We start from the raw sequence: 18,252 nt of genomic DNA, 5'->3' as shown, positions 1-18,252 counted from the left end.
GTTCCCTTTAGCTGCAAATGAAACCCTACACGCCCCACCCTTTCCAAAAGTATCGGTTAGTATCTTTTGAAAAAAGGTACAATGTTTAAGTACAGTACAGGCCAAAGGTTTGGACACACCTTCTCATTCAATGCGTTTTCTTTATTTTCATGACTATTTAAATTGTAGATTGTCACATCAAAACTATGAATGAACACATGTGGAGTTATGTACTTAACAAAAAAAGGTGAAATAACTGAAAACATGTTTTATATTCTAGTTTGTTCAAAATAGCCACCCTTTGCTCTGATTACTGCTTTGCACACTCTTGGCATTCTCTCGATGAGCTTCAAGAGGTAGTCGCCTGAAATGGTTTTCACTTCACAGGTGTGCTTGAAGCTCATGGAACTCATCAAACTGAATTTCATTAGATGGCGTACATTTTCAAACGGTGAAAACAAAGCCAACAACAATGGGATACCCAGAAACAGTTCTTCTCCACGAGAGGAGAATTACAACCTTAGGAATAAACGTCATCTGAAGCACTTGTTGGCACACATGACACTGACTGAGTTTAGTGTATCTGTGTGCAGAATTGAACTACAGGGCGTTGTGGCTCAGCGCTGGGCGGCATGGCTTTGAAGGATTGAGTGACCGTGCCAGCAACTAGCGGGTTCCTGGTTCGAATCCAGCTTCCGCCATCTATGTCTCAGCTGTTGTGTCAAACTTCTTTTTTCTACTACTTTTAAATATTTATTAATTGAGCTTGTAAATTTGTTTTACATGTTCCAAATAAACTGATTGAAATGACTTAAACAGGTTCCACTTGAGTAAAGTTAAAGTTAAGTTAAAATAAGTTAAGTTCAAGTTAAAGTACCAATGATAGTCACACAGACACTAGGTGTGGTGAAATTTGTCTTCTGCATTTGACCCATCACCCTTGTTAACCCCCTGGGAGGTGAGGGGAGCAGTGGGCAGCAGCGGTGCCGCGCCCTGGAATCATTTTTGTTGATTTAACCCCCAATTGCAACCCTTGATGCTGAGTGCCAAGCAAAAATACGGTAACATGTTTATGTGTGCTACGGCTATGAGTTTTTTTCCCTTGGCCTCAGTCTGGACACCCTCCCTGGAGTCTAGCTTTCACTAATATTTTTTTTACCAACGTTTACCTATTTATCACCTTTTTTTTTGTAAGGTACGCCGGAAGTTGGCAGACCGAATGGTCTTGTGCTGAAAATCTAATTTCCCCTCAGGGATTAATAAATTACTTCTGAATCTGAATCTGAATCTGATCACATTCACATTGCAGGAGAGCAGTCAAATTCTGATGTCATAGCATTAAACAGTTTGTAATGGATTGAGTGTGTCGTTATTCAGGTAAGTTGTGTGACTTTGTACTCACCTCCCTGTTCGCAGAGCTGCTGGGCCAGAGCATCCTTGAAGAGGATCTGTCCTCGATGTGTCGCTGTCGCTCTGAAAGAATAGGAAAGAACACATGAGTGACATCAGACATCGACCGCCAAAAAAGACTTAACCATACAAGAAAACACCTGACTCTTATTATTGAATTAGTTCGTAATGTTTTTTAAAGAAGAAAAAAAGGCCCGTATTATACATAACAGTCCTTCTTAGTGGCAACATTTACACACTTTTATTCCTTCGTTGGTCATCAAGGTCATGCCATTATTTTTGTAGTGATAAAGAATGAATGAGTGTAGAAGTTAAAAGTATTTCATTTCCCTGCACATGTTGTTGCATGTCAAAGAAATATGATGTACTGTGTTGCACGTATGGCATGAATTTCCTACTGCACACATCAAGTGCATTATTTAGTGTATATGAGCATGCGAGCTCTTTCTACATACGTGCTCAGATCCTGATGCACGCTCCACTGCACTGCAGCCACAAAAGATATAAAGTTATTTATAATTATAAGCCTGTTTAAAGTCAATTGCGTCAAATATAACTAATTTCCAGATTATGCTGCTTGGCCAAATGAATCGTAAAATTCAATGTCCTAAAACGGAACACACAAAAATAGTTGACGAATGCTATATGCTACTAAATACAAAACCCAAAACAAGTAAAGTTGGCACGTTGTGTAAATGGTAAATAAAAACAGAATACAATGATTTGCAAATCCTTTTCAACTTATATTCAATTGAATAGACTGCAAAGACAAGATACTTAACGTTCGAACTGGAAAACGTTGTTATTTTTTGGCAAATATTAGCTCATTTGGAATTTGATGCCTGCAACAAGTTTCAAAAAAGCTGGCACAAGTGGCAAAGAAAGACTGAGAAAGTTGAGGAATGCTCATCAAACACTTATTTGGAACATCCCACAGGTGAAGAGGCTAATTGGGAACGGGTGGGTGCCATGATTGGGTATAAAAGCAGCTTCCATGAAATGCTCAGTCATTCACAAACAAGGATGGGGCGAGGGTCACCACTTTGTCAACAAATGTGTGAGCAAATTGTTTAAGAAAAACATTTCTCAACCAGCTATTGCAAGGAATTTAGGGATTTCACCATCTACGGTCCGTAATATCATCAAAAGGTTCAGAGAATCTGGAGAAATCACTGCACGTAAGCGATGATATTACGGACCTTGGATCCCTCAGACGGGACCGCATCAAAAAGCGACATCAGTGTGTAAAGGATATCACCACATGGGCTCAGGAACACTTCAGAAAACCACTGTCAGTAACATCGCTACGTCTGTAAGCACAAGTTAAAACTCTACTATGCAAAATTAGGTTAAGGCTGAAATCCAACATTGGATGCCCGTGACCTTTGATCTCTCAGGCGCTGCTGCATCAAAAACCAACACCAGTGTGTAAAGGATATCACCACATGGGCTCAGGAACACTTCAGAAAACCACTGTCAGTAACTACAGTTTTTTTTTTTTTTTTTTTTTTTATAAATTAAATCAACATAGAAAAAAACACACGATACACTTCCAACTAGTGCATCAACCCCAAAAAAAAACCTCCCTCCCCCATTCACACTCATACACACCCACTCACACAAAAGGGGTTGTTTCTTTCTGCTATCAATATTCTGGTTCCCACAACATGGACAACACTTCTGCAAGGGACACAACACAATCCCTGAAGCACACTTGATTGTTTGTGCTGCTGGTTCACTAACATTTTCATTTAATTACTATTTATTTATTTTTTTTCTCCCTTATGTAATTATTTTTATATTGTTTTACTTTCCCTTTTATCCAAGAAAATATTTATTTATCTTATCTATAAAAAAAAAAAAAAGGAAAGAAAGGACCTTATCTACAGTAACTACAGTTTGTCGCTACATCTGTAAGTGCAAGTTAAAACTCTACTATGCAAAGCTAAACCCATTTATCAACAACACCCAGAAATGTCGCCGGCTTCGCTGGGCCCGAGCTCATCTAAGATGGACTGATCAACCCTGATAATCAACCCTGATAAGGCACACCTGTGAAGTGAAAACCATTTCAGGTGACTACTTCTTGAAGCTCATCGAGAGAATGCCAAGAGTGTGCAAAAAAGTAATCAGGGCAAAGGGTGGCTATTTTGAAGAAACTAGAATATACAACATGTTTTCAGTTATTTCACCTTTGTTTTTGTTAAGTACATAACTCCACATGTGTTCATTCATAGTTTTGATGTCTTCAGTGACAATCTACAATGTAAATAGTCATGAAAACAAAGAAAACGCATTGAAATGAGAAGGTGTGTCCAAACTTTTGGCCTGTACTGTACATTAAAACCATAACCATTCTTTTGAGGCCATCTGTTTTGTGTTCTGGCTGCAACATGGCTGTGTTCCATTCGGCAGTCACATTGCCAGACGAGAAACTTCAGAAACTGAGATTTTTCCCCTTCGTGGTTACTTAGCTGTGAAAAACTGATACAGTCCAATTTAGTTAGCGCTCATATTTCACCATCCAGCGCTATAAATATTCTGTATGGAATTCTGCAACATGTACACCTGCCCCAGCATGCAGACCTTTTATGCATACCTACATTTCTACTCATAAATAATGAATACAGCCTCTTCATTATTTAGTAATAGCTTTTGTGCCGGTGCAAAGCAGGGGGGGAAAAACAGACTTAATTATACTCATATTTCAGAATTCTTTGAAAACTAATTTGAGTTTGGTATCTATGAATAAAAGATGATGCCTTTCCAACAGCGGTTGGTAATGTGGGAGCAAGCCCCTTAAATATTTACCAAACACGGACTTAGCTCGGGTCCACTTAACATGGCTTGTTAAGTGCCGGAGGACAAGCATACAAAAACACGTCGTTGCAAACACACACGTCACCCGAACACAACCTGCACAGCTGAAAGATGCATGAATATGATCAATGATTGACAAGTGATAAGGTACTAAGAATAGTGGACTAGTCGACGATTTGGTGGAGTCTCGTTTGACTATCAACCTTGCAGTCGAATCATCAACTCTGTGGGAGGGAGGCGAGTGAGGAATGAATGTAGGGACCTCCATTAGCTCTGTACACATGTGTTCCTGTGTACCTACTACTTCTACTAGGTACAACCCGGAGCCTGTTGATTAGATTGCGCACTGCTGCCACCTAGTTGAAGGCTTGTGTAATGTTGTAACATGAATACTAGAGTATGCTCAAATAATGAAAACATATATGTGTCATGTCTGTGTGATCATGTTTTGTTTTAGTCATGTTCGGTTTTGTTTTTGGACTTTTTGTGCACTTTTGTTTTGTTTTGTCACCATAGCAACCCATTAGTTTTCACCTGTTTCACGTTTTGAGTCACGCACCTGTTTTCGTTAATCATGTAGGTAGTATTTAAGTTCATTGTTTTCAGTTCGTCGTCCTGGCGAAATCGCGTATTCATACCCCTGTCACTCTCTGTCTACCTCTGCGCACTTCATGCCATGTCCAAGTAAGTTTTTTTTTTCTATTAATGCCACAGTTAGTGTTTTTGTTTAATTGTTCACAGTTTTTTGCCCACGTGCAAGTCTTTTTGTTTCGTTAGTCAAGTTTGTACATCCGCCGTGAGCGCGTTTTTTGTTCCTTTGAGTGTTATAAATAAATATGTATTCACCTTCACGCCATGACCAGTCCAGCTTTACTTGCATCTCGGGAAAACAAACACACCATAGTCCACGTCTTGACAATATGTATATGTATATATTAAAAAGGTCAAAAACATTTTTGTTGGCTACACTAAATGGGTCCAAGTGTGTGAAAGTGAGTGTGATTGTTGTCTGTCTGTTTTGGCCCTGTGACCTCCCGCGACCCCAAAAGGGACACACGGTAGTAAACTGATGGATGGACATGTGTTTTAAAAAGCTGGTTTCAACTAAATCAATGGAATAAATATATATATATATATTTTTTTAAATGCATTTTTAGGGCGATGTTGGGTTTATCCTGTAGGAGTCTTGTGTATGGGGGCCCAGAATTTGGTGCTACACACACGGCTAATGTTATTAGGTGAAGTTCATACAAATCAAGAGGTTGCCTACAGCTGTTAATGGCATTCAATGTTAATGCTGTTTACACAAAAGCTTAACGGCTTTATGTTTTGCATTTTGTTCCATTACTGTACTGGAAATGAAACGAACCGTGAACATGAATTGGGGATAATGATGTACTGTTACACCCCTGTGTGGTAGTGCATTGATATCATGCCAACAGAAAAATAATGCATTTAGTATGTATGTATGTGTGTGTATGTGTGTGTGTGCGTGTGTGTGATTGTTATGGCGTGACGCTGGCGTCTGCCCTGCTGTCACACTCCGACAGGCCTCTTTACGTATCCCTCATTACACACACACACACACACACACACACACACACACACACACACACACACACACACACACACACACACACACACACACACACACACACACACACACACACACACACACACACACACACACACACACTTTCTTGTATGTGTCACCTTCTTGAGACCTCCGAAAAATGCCTACCTCTTTAGAACCACCCTCTCTTAATATATAAAGATTTGTATTTACAACATTAATAATATATACATACTATGCAGATATAAAAAAGATAATCTTTCAGTTAATTTGTATTTTTTTGTTTGTAATTGGTTTTTAATATTCATTATTTACTTTAAGTTATTACAGTATGTCTCTACATACATATTTACGCATTTCAATTTCTTACACACACTTGTTATTACACGGGGGAGCACTTAACATTTTAACACCATCCATCCATTTTCTACTGCTTGTCCCTTTCGGGGTCGCGAGGGGTCGCTGGAGCCTATCTCAGCTGCATTCGGGCGGAAGGCGAGGTACACCCTGGACAAGTCGCCACCTCATCACAGAACATTTTAACACACACTTGTTATTTCATATTTTGACCAGAGGGGGCGCACTTTTAAAACCGACAAGTCAATTTGAAAAATCCCTCTTTTTTGGGACCACCCTAATTTTGATAGATTTCACCACCAGGGGTGCAAATGAGACATTCTCTATTAGATGCAATGGTTTTCCGTATTGGGACCATGATTTATGTCCTAACTTGTTCACACCTCCTCATATGGAAGGTACTTTTCCTTGTTGATGTTTCAAGAAGGGTGGAAATACAACACACACACACACACACACACACACACACACACACACACACACACACACACACACACACACACACACACACACTAGAGATGCGCGGATAGGCAATTATTTCATCCGCAACCGCATCAGAAAGTCGTCAACCATCCGCCATCCACCCGATGTAACATTTGATCAGAACCGCACCCGCCCGCCATCCGCCCGCACGTTGTTATATATCTAATATAGACGATGCAAGGCATTAGTGAGGTTATAAAGCTTTTGCCTGTTAAAGAAAGGAGACTGATCCAATGCAGCACAGACATTCGCGTGCCACGCTGTCACGACCCAGACGCACACCAGTGCGCAATCATATGGGAGCCGCGCTGAGCGCACCTCCAAGCGCGTCTCGCTGCCGGCGACGGCCGGGTATGGGCCCAACGCTCCAGCGCCATCCATTTTCAGGGCTAGTTGATTCGGCAGGTGGGTTGTTACACACTCCTTAGCGGGTTCCGACGTCCATGGCCACCGTCCTGCTGTCTATATCAACCAGGGTGAGCCCCACCCCTTTCGTGAGCGCACTGCGCGCGGAGTGACCCCTGTTACGCGCCCCCGGCAACAGGGGTGGCGGGCAGGTAAGCTGCGCGGGCGGAGCGCGCGGAGTGACCCCTGTTACGAGCCCCCGGCCACGTGGGTGGCGGGCAGGTAAGCTGCTTACCTGCTGCGCGTGACGCCGGCCGCGGCGAAGGCGGACAAGGCGGGGTGTCGGTGCGGTGAGCGCGGTGGTGAACCTGGACGTGCGTCGGGCCCTTCTCGCGGATCGCCTCAGCTACGGCTCCCGGTGGGGCGAGGCCCCTTCCCCCGGCGAGGCGTCGGGGGCCTTCTCCGCTGCGTAAAAGTGTCCATCTCTTTTCTTTTTTTTCTTCTGTTGTGGCATATGCAGCAGGTGCCTGCTCGTTTTTCGTATGTGGGTAACAACATTTAACTATGTATATATATTTCCGAATTGGTTTAACTGCCACCCGCCTGAATCTATTTAAAATCTAATTTTTTTTTATTTCAACCGCCCGACCCGACCCGACCCGCGGATAAAATCTAATTTTTTTAAATTTCATCCGCCCGATCCGCGGATAATCCGCGGTTGTGCCCGCAAACCGCGCATCTCTAACACACACACACATTCTTGTATTTGTTACCTTCTTGAGACTTCCGAAAAATGCCTACCTCTTTAGGACCACCCTTACTAGATATATAAAAATGTGTATTTACGACATTAATAATATATACATACTATGCAATTATAAAAAAGGTAAGCTTTTAGTTTTTGTTTTTTTAAATTTTTGTTTGTAATTGGTTTTTAATCTTCATTATTTACTTCACTTTATATACTATATACATATTTATTTATTTTTTATAATTAATTTTGGCCAAAGGGGGCGCATTTCAATTCCTTACACACACTTGTTATTACATATGTTGGCCAGAGGGGGAGAACTTCAAATTTGAACACACACTTGTTATTTCATATGTTGACCATCGGTCCTCATATGGAAGGTACTTTTCCTTGTTGATTCCTCAAGAAGGGTAGAAATACAAGAACACACCCAAAAATACATTCTTGTATTTGTTACCTTCTTGAGACCTTCAAAAAATGCCTACCTCTTTAGGACCATATAGATTTAGATATATAAAGATTTGTATTTACAACATTAATAATATATACATACTATGCAAATATAAAAAAGGTAAGCTTTTAGTAAAAAAAAAACGTTTGTGGAATTTTTCGTTTGTAATGGTTTTCCGTATTGGGACCATGATTTATGTTCTAACTTGTTCACCGGTCCTCATATGGAAGGTACTTTTCCTTGTTGATGTCTCAAGAAGGGTAGAAATACAAGAACACACACAAACACACACACACACACACACACACACACACACACATACCCACCCACACACACGCACCCCCACACACAATACTTATTGAACATTTAAATGTTAATTGGAGTTTGGTTGGGGAGAAAAAAGCAATTAGGGGCCTAAATGTTTCCTCCTTGTCCCTCAACAAGGAATCATTCATCTTGTGAAAATAAGTGTCATCCTCTTCCTTCTCATTAGACTCAAGGAGAACCTCAGCGATGAAAAGAGAAACGTGATAAAAGAGGATACGCGGAACATGCTGAAAAAGGATACAAGCAAAAAAAAAAAAAAAGGTTTGGTTTAGACGAAACCGACCAGTTTTCAATGACCTTGTCTTCAAAGCCCACAGCCTTCTTTCACATTTCCATACTGAATATTAAACCTGGGAAATAGCCGACACATACACACGTGCACACAAACACACGCACACTTCCAGCCAAATATGAGCTCTAACATGTATGCAGATGGACAGCCTGTCACTCAAAAAGCTCCCAAAAGGGTCTGGTGTGGGTAATTACCAGCCATGTCTTCCATGTTAGATTACATGTTGCTGTTGGCCATGAGCATCCCCCAGGAGCCACTTTGACAGCACACACACACACACACACACACACACACACACACACACACACACACACACACACACACACACACACACACACACACACACACACACACACACACACACACACACACACACACACACACACACACACACACACACACACACACACACACACACTTACTAGGTCTACTCACGGCCGACAGCTGATTTAACCTCAAGCTACACATGCAGTTAAACATAGCTACTTGACGACAACATATAAGGAACTAGATGGTGAATGCTGAAGTTGAACTGAAATACTGATAGAATGTAATATGAATGTAAGAATAGTTTGAATGTTTGGATGGTTTGAATGTTGAGGAGTTTGAATTTCCAGGAGAAACGGAATTTGGTTTGGAACATGGGAAAGTGTTAGATGGATGAGTGGAATGTGTTGATGTTGGAGTGGTTTGAATAAGTTGAAAAATGTGCGAATTGTGGAAGTTTAAAAAAAATGAATACTTCATTTTGAATGGGGACAATGTTCCCGAAAACTGGGAATTCTTAGAAATCCGGGAATTTTTTTAAATTGTTGGAGGCAATGACATTTAATAAAAATAAAGTACAAGGTAGACAATACATAATAATATAAATTAATATAATGCAAAAGGTAATGTACAGCATGTTCATTTTAAAGTTAAAGTGCCAATGATTGTCACACACACACTAGGTGTGGCGAAATGATTCGCTGCTTTTGACCCATCACCCTCGATCACCCCCTGGGAGGTGAGGGGAGCAGTGAGCAGCAGCGGTGGCCGCGCCCGGGAATCATTTTTGGTGATTTAACCTCCAATTCCAAGCCTTGATGCTGAGTGCAAAGAAGGGAGGTAATGGGTCCCATTTTTATAGTCTTTGGTATGACTCAGCCGGGGTTTGAACTCACGACCTACCGATCTCAGGGCGGACACTCTAACCACAAGGCAAGCATGATTGTCCAGTTTTGCCTGAATGTGGGAATGGTGGAATTTTGAACAACGTCCCATTGGTTTAGATGAGAATTTCCCCCAAAATTGGGAATTTCTGTAAAAGCGGGAATTTTTTTGAAAATGGTAAAAAAAACTTGAGTAGTCTGAATGAGTTGACATTGTTGGTGTTTAAGTTTTTCAAATTGGTCGAGAAATGTTGAAGTAGTAACATGTTGAATTGAGAAATGGTATTACGGAATTCCTGGAATTTGGGGAAAAAATGATTTTTTCCAGTTCAAAAAACAACTTAGTTTTTTGTCCTGATTAAAGAGGAATGTTTTGATGGTAGAACGATTGAAGTGTGTTGAAAAATGTGGGAGGAGGAGTCGCCGGAAAAAAGGGTGGAAATAGGGTTTTGGAAAACCAGGAATTCTGGAAAATCCTGGAATTTTTTTTAACTTGGAAAAAGGGTAGTTTGAATTTCCAGGATCAGTTGAATGTGTTGAAGGTAGAATGGTTTGAATCGGTTGAAAAATGTGGCAATGGCGGAAGTTTGATAAATGACCAATTCATTTTGAATGGGAAAAATGTCCCCGAAAACCTGGAATTCTGGGAGATCTGGGAATTTTTGGAATTTGTCAAGGCAAAGCCCGTGATTACAGAATAGGCTGAACAATTAGAAGTTGGAACGGTTTGTATCGGGTGAAAATATGGAAGGTAGAGCGCACCAAAACCTGGAGAAGAAGAAGAAGTTGAAGAAATAGATGAATTTTGGTGTAGAAAACCATGTGTGTGAATGTTTTGGAGCATTCACACAATGATGTGAACACATGCAGACCCATTGGTGCAGTACTTGAAAGGAACATTTTTCTACTTAAATATGTTCAATTGGGGAAAGCAATTCGCTTCAATGGCTCGCAAATCATCACAACTCTACTTTATCAATCAATCAATCAATGTTTACTTATATAGCCCTAAATCACGAGTGTCTCAAAGGGCTGCACAAGCCACAAGGACATCCTCGGCTCAGATCCCACATCAGGGCAAGGAAAAACTCAACCCAATGGGATGACAATGAGAAACCTTGGAGGGGACCACAGATGTGGGGACCGCCCCTCCCCCCGGGCGACCGGTGCAATGGACGTCGAGTGGATATAGCATAATATTGTGAGAGTCCAGTCTATAGTGGATCTAACATAATATTGTGAGAGTCCAGTCCATAGTGGATCTAACATAATAGTGTTAGAGTCCAGTCCATAGTGGATCTAACATAATAGTGTGAGAGTCCAGTCCATAGTGGATCTAACATAATAGTGTGAGAGTCCAGTCCATAGTGGATCTAGCATAATATTGTGAGAGTCCAGTCCATAGTGGATCTAACATAATAGTGTGAGAGTCCAGTCTATAGTGGATCTAACATAATATTGTGAGAGTCCAGTCTATAGTGGATCTAACATAATATTGTGAGAGTCCAGTCCATAGTGGATCTAACATAATAGTGTTAGAGTCCAGTCCATAGTGGATCTAACATAATAGTGTGAGAGTCCAGTCCATAGTGGATCTAACATAATAGTGTGAGAGTCCAGTCCATAGTGGATCTAGCATAATATTGTGAGAGTCCAGTCCATAGTGGATCTAACATAATAGTGTGAGAGTCCAGTCTATAGTGGATCTAACATAATAGTGTGAGAGTCCAGTCCATAGTGGATCTAACATAATAGTGTGAGAGTCCAGTCCATAGTGGATCTAGCATAATATTGTGAGAGTCCAGTCCATAGTGGATCTAACATAATAGTGTGAGAGTCCAGTCCATAGTGGATCTAACATAATATTGTGAGAGTCTAGTCCATAGTGGATCTAACATAATATTGTGAGAGTCCAGTCCATAGTGGATCTAACATCAGGGCAAGGAAAAACTCAACCCAATGGGATGACAATGAGAAACCTTGGAGGGGACCACAGATGTGGGGACCACCCCTCCCCCCGGGCGACCGGTGCAATGGATGTCGGGTGGATCTAGAATAATATTGTGAGAGTCTAGTCCATAGTGGATCTAACATAATATTGTGAGAGTCCAGTCCATAGTGGATCTAACATAATAGTGTGAGAGTCCAGTCCATAGTGGATCTAACATAATAGTGTGAGAGTCCAGTCCATAGTGGATCTAACATAATATTGTGAGAGTCCAGTCCATAGTGGATCTAACATAATAGTGTGAGAGTCCATAGTGGATCTAACATAATAGTGTGAGAGTCCAGTCCATAGTGGATCTAGCATAATATTGTGAGAGTCCAGTCCATAGTGGATCTAACATAATAGTGAGAAAGTCCAGTCCAGAGTGGATCTAGCTAAATATTGTGAGAGTCCAGTCCATAGTGGATCTAACATAATAGTGTGAGAGTCCCGTCCATAGTGGATCTAACATAATATTGTGAGAGTCCAGTCCATAGTGGATCTAACATAATAGTGAGAGTCCAGTCCATAGTGGATCTAACATAATAGTGTGAGAGTCCAGTCCATAGTGGATCTAGCATAATATTGTGAGAGTCCAGTCCATAGTGGATCTAACATAATAGTGAAAAAGTCCGGTCCAGAGTGGATCTAGCTAAATATTGTGAGAGTCCAGTCCATAGTGGATCTAACATAATAGTGTGAGAGTCCAGTCCATAGTGGATCTAACATAATAGTGAGAGTCCAGTCCACAGTCGGGCCAGCAGGAGATCATCTTGGGCTTGAACTTTAATGTTCATTATCATATCCCAGAACTCAAAATGATCATTTACATGTATTTGGATTGAATTTCCTGAAAACAAAACACAACCAAACTGCTTGATTTATTGTTGAATGTTGTGGACCAGCTGTGGTTGTGGCACCAAAACCAAACAAAGGAGAAATCTTGGCAGTGTGAGAGCTGACATCCCAGTCAGGTCGTTTCATTCACATTTTCCATTCTAAACTGAACTTGTGTCAAAACCGCAGGAATCGTATTCCCAATTAGACAATGGTTGGCCAAAAATCTCATTTATGCAAGTGATTTATTCCTTTAAGCCAGAGCTGGGAACATATTTTGACTCGGGGGCCACATTGAGAGAAAACATGTGTCTGGGGGGCCAATGTGTATGTGTGCATAATTATACATACACATTTAGCTGTAAAAATCTGCTGTACAGTATGTTTGTTTGGGTCCCTTTTTTTCAGGAACACTAATACCAAAAGTCACAATGTCCGATAGAGTTCTAAAAACAGATCACCTCAAAAAAACGGAATGGAATTTTGCAGTTTATTACTGAATGGGACACCCAAAATGTACATGAAAATAAAGAAAGTGGGATTTACAATATTAACTATGAACAATAAAACACTGAATATTAACAACATACTCTTTTACTTCTGAGACCAACTCCTCGATAGTTGTGTATCTTTTACAATCAAGCAAAACACAACACAAATGTAACAAAAACAGCAAAATATGAATGCAAAGTGTAATGAAACACCTATAATATGATATATTCGCACATAAAAATCTGCTGCCGCATCTGTTTCTGACACACGCTTTTCGGGCTGGCTGCTCTGAAAACAAACCCCGCCCACTCGTATAACACTCAAAAAATTAAGTACCAATGATTGTCACACACACACTAGATGTGGCAAAATTATTCTCTGCATTTGACCCATCACCCTTGTTCACCCCCTGGGAGGTGAGGGGAGCAGTGAGCAGCAGCGGTGGCCACGCCCGGGAATCATTTTTCGTGATTTAACCCCCAATTCCAACCCTTGATGCTGAGTGCCAAGCAGGGAGGTAATGGGTCCCATTTTTTATAGTCTTTGGTATGACTCGGCCGGGGTTTCAACTCACAACCTACCCATCTCAGGGCGGACACTCTAACCACTAGGCCAGTGGTTCTCAAATGAGGGTACGCGTACCCCTGGGGGTACTTGAAGGTATGCCAAGGGGTACGTGAGATTTTTTTTTAATATTCTAAAAATAGCAACAATTCAAAAATCCTTTATTAATATAAATAAAAACCTATCTTTTTTTTCCAAATAGTTCAAGAAAGACCACTACAAATGAGCAATATTTGGCACTGTTATACAATTTAATAAATCAGAAACTGATGACATAGTGCTGTATTTTACTTATTTATCTCTTTTTTTCAACCAAAAATGCTTTGCTCTGATTAGGGGGTAGTTGAATTAAAAACAATTTCACAGGGGGTACATCACTGAAAAAAGGTTGAGAACCACTGCACTAGACCACTGAGCACAGATTTCAACCATTGAAGTACTTTCTATAGTTCAAGACTTACAGTCATTTTAAAACAGCACTGCACATTAGAATGGTGGCGACAGTTTTGACGTTAAAGAGCTAAAAAAAATTATGTAGAACGTCCGGCGGGCCGGATTGAAAATCTGGTCGTATTTTGCCCAGGTCTGTTTTAAGCAGTAGTTTTGACTCACAAGCTTATATAATTCATTGTGTGAATGCTGGAAAGCAAGCAGTACTGTATTCAAATTATTATTCCATCCATCCATCTTCTTTTGCTTATCCAAGGTTGGGTAGCGGGGGCAGCAGCCTAAGCAGGGAAGCCCAGACTTCCCTCTCCCCAGCCACTTCGTCCAGCTCCTCCCGGGGGATCCCGAGGCGTTCCCAAGCCAGCCGGGAGACATAATCTTCCCAACGTGTCCTGGGTCTTCCCCGGGGCCTCCTACCGGTCGGACGTGCCCTAAACACCTCCCTAGGGAGGCGTTCGGGTGGCATCCTGACCAGATGCCCGAACCACCTCATCTGGCTCCTCTCCATGTGGAGGAGCAGGGGCTTTACTTTGAGCTTTACAGAGCTTCTCACCTTATCTTTAAGGGAGAGACCCGCCACCCGGCGGAGAAAACTCATTTTGGACGCCTGTACCCGTGATCTTGTCCTTTCGGTCATAACCCACAGCTCATGACCATAGGTGAGGATGGGAACGTAGATCGACCGGTAAATTGAGAGCTTTGCCTTGCGGCTCAGCTCCTTCTTCACCACAACGGATCGGTACAGCGTCCGCATTACTGAAGACTCCGCACCGCCTGTCGATCTCATGATCCACTCTTCCCTCACTCGTGAACAAGACTTAGAGGTACTTGAACCTTTTATTTCATACTATATATTATTATTTTTCTACATTTTTCATCCGATTTTAGCCAATCCACTTTTAAAATGTTCGACTAATTCATGGTAAGCGTGCTAACATTTTTTATTTTCCAAAAATTCCACATTTTTATGAAAATGTTCCCCATTCGAAGTGAACGCTAACGTTAAGTCAATAACTAGCATGCTAACATTAGCATATTAGCATGCCAATATTAGCATGCTTTATTTTATTTATTTTTTTTAGCATATTTTTGATGTTTAAGCCTCAGAGTCATATATTCTGGTGCTTGAAGCATGCCAACTGTCAGCAAGCTGATGTTTCATGCTAGCTTGTGTAGTTCATTTTGCAGGTGTACATGTAAAAGTTGCTTTTTTTTTTTTAGCTGGCGCAATATGGCTAGCGCGCTACCTTTTAGTATTTTAGCTCAGCTTCAGCTTTTCAGCATTCAAACGCAATTTTTTAAAATCAAAATTGCTTTTTCTAGTTGTGCATGTGTCAGGCTCAAACACTGATGACATCTATTAAACAGACAAGAAGCAAGGAATCATGCAGAGTTAAATTTAGCTCAATGAGGAGAGACGTATTGGGCTGTACACTCAGTTACAGTTACCATGAATTGATTACGTGGACCCCGACTTAAACAAGTTGAAAAACTTATTCGGTGTTACCATTTAGTGGTCAATTGTACGGAATATGTACTGAACCGTGCAATCTACTAATAAAAGTTTCAATCAATCAATCAACAAAGTTCCAACCTACGGTCTAAGGCACAGCCCACGTGCTCCACTATTTATTCGAGAGGTTTCTGGCTACATCACAGAGGCTGCTTCTGAAGGAAGGGGGGTAGTTTCAGCAGCCCCAGTTAGACACAATATATGATTATTCAGAAATGGAAATGTGCTGACACTCGTGATATCGCCCTGTCTCTGCTTTGTCTGCGTCAAGGTACTCGATGTTCGCCCTTGGCAGTCAGCAGGCCGGGTCTGGACACAAACACTGATACGAGACGACAATCCAAGATTTCAAGTTGTCCCTTTGCACAGATAGAAAAGTACAACTTCAGCACAATTGATAATAACTATAGCAACGGCCTTTAAGCATAAGAGTTGTGTGGTAACTTATACATAATTATTCTAACAGCATGTGCTATATTTTTTTGTGTATAGACAGTCAAATATATTGTATAATTAATTTGTGTACAGGTTGTCCTCATGTCACGATATTACGTGTTATGTCATTCCTTGTTACACCTATATACTGTAACTGTGCTGCTCAAATAAAAATTAAACTTATTTTCATTTAAAAGAGAAAACAGCCAAAACGCGGGTAAAAAATACATATTTTAGTGTAAACAATGAACAAAATTGCAGGTATAAAAACAAAACAACACCAAGTCTACCAAGCCTCCTCAAAAAGAAAACAGTATTTTGGGATGATGATTAGTTGGCAGGATAACATATTACCGTATTATCCGCACTATAAGCCGCACCTAAAAACCACAAATTTTCTCAAAAGCTGGCAGTGCGGCTTATAACCCGGTGCGCCTTATATATGGATTAATATTAATATTCATTTTCATAAAGTTTAGGTCTCGCAACTACGGTAAACAGCCGCCATCTTTTTTCCTCGTAGAAGAGGAAGCGCTTCTTCTTCTACGGTAAGCAACCGCCAAGGTAAGCACCCGCCCCCATAGAAGAGGAAGCGCTTCTTCTTCTACTGTAAGCAACCTCCAAGGTAAGCACCCGCCCCCGTAGAAGAAGAAGCGCGCGGATATTACGTTTCATTTCATTTGTGTGTTTACATCTGTAAAGACCACAAAATGGCTCCTATTAAGAGACACGCGTACAACGCAGAATTCAAACTCAAGGCAATAAGTCACGCAGTAGAACACGGAAATAGAGCAGCAGCGACAGAATTGAACATAAATGAATCAATGGTGCGTAGGTAGAGGAAGCAACAAGATGACCTGTGCCACTAAGACAGGGAGACAGCGCCGGACGACATACGCTAACATCTGCCAGTGGATTGTAAATGCCTGGGCGGATATATCGGTCTCAACTGTGGTCCGAGCTTTCCGGAAGGCAGGATTCACGGAACTGCTGGAAAACAACAGCAACATTGACTCTGATGACTTCGACGAGACGGAGCCGGCCATTTTGGATGCCGTTTTCGCCCAACTTTTTAATTCAGACACTGAAGAAGAATTCGAGGGATTTATGGATGAGGAATAACTTCAGAAAGTGGGCTTTAAATGTTTATTTTGTGTGTTGTGTGACATTAACGTTCGAGCAACGTTGAGTTATTGATGTTGCTATTGCACTGCACTAATTTGAGTGTTACTATTTTTGTGATTGCACATTTGCACATTACATTTTGGGGGTGAACAGAGTTGTTAGAACGCTGGTTTGTAATATATTATTAAAGTTTGACTGACCTATCTGACTGTTTTTTTTGACATTCCTTTTAGCGCAGCGTAGGCGCGGCTAATAACCTGGGGCGGCTTATAGGTGAACAAAGTTTTGAAATATGCCATTCATTGAAGGTGCGGCTAATAACCCGGGGCGGCTTATAGTGCGGAAAATACGGTAGTAAGAAATTATAATAAAAAATATATTTGGTATATTGATTAAAGGGGAACATTATCACAATTTCAGAATTGTTAAAATCATTAAAAATCAGTTCCCAGTGGCTTATTATATTTTTCAAAGTTTTTTTCAAAATTTTACCCATCACGCAATATCCCTAAAAAAAGCTTCAAAGTGCCTGATTTTAACCACCCGTCCATTTTCCTGTGACGTCACATAGTGAAGCCAACACAAACAAACATGGCGGAAAGAACAGCAAGCTATAGCGACATTAGCTCGGATTCAGACTCGGATTTCAGCGGTTTAAGCGATTCAACAGATTACGAATGTATTGAAACAAATGGTTGTAGTGTGGAGGCAGGTAGCGAAAACGAAATTGAAGAAGAAACAAGCTATTGAGCCATATCGGTTTGAACCGTATGCAAGCGAAAACGACGAAAACGACACGACAGCCAGCGACACGGGAGAAAGCGAGGACGAATTCGGCGATCGCCTTCTAACCAATGATTGGTATGTGTTTGATTGGCATTAAAGGAAACTAACAACTATGAACTAGGTTAAC

The 18,252-nt window shown here is 41.0% G+C and overlaps 1 protein-coding gene across 2 annotated transcripts in view; it reads right to left on the bottom strand.

The window, feature by feature from the left end:
• Nucleotides 1-18,252, bottom strand: part of LOC133612667 (reelin) — a 316,782-nt gene that overhangs the window by 139,872 nt on the left and 158,658 nt on the right. For both annotated transcript variants that reach the window (XM_072913903.1, XM_072913904.1), the window contains exon 6: nt 1,382-1,452. In XM_072913903.1, the coding sequence (XP_072770004.1) occupies nt 1,382-1,452 (71 nt within the window). The remainder of the gene's footprint in view (nt 1-1,381; nt 1,453-18,252) is intronic.

This window comes from Nerophis lumbriciformis, linkage group LG10 (assembly GCF_033978685.3).
Source record: "Nerophis lumbriciformis linkage group LG10, RoL_Nlum_v2.1, whole genome shotgun sequence".
NCBI classification, from domain to species: domain Eukaryota; kingdom Metazoa; phylum Chordata; class Actinopteri; order Syngnathiformes; family Syngnathidae; genus Nerophis; species Nerophis lumbriciformis.
This window is presented reverse-complemented; position numbering and strand designations above follow the sequence as displayed.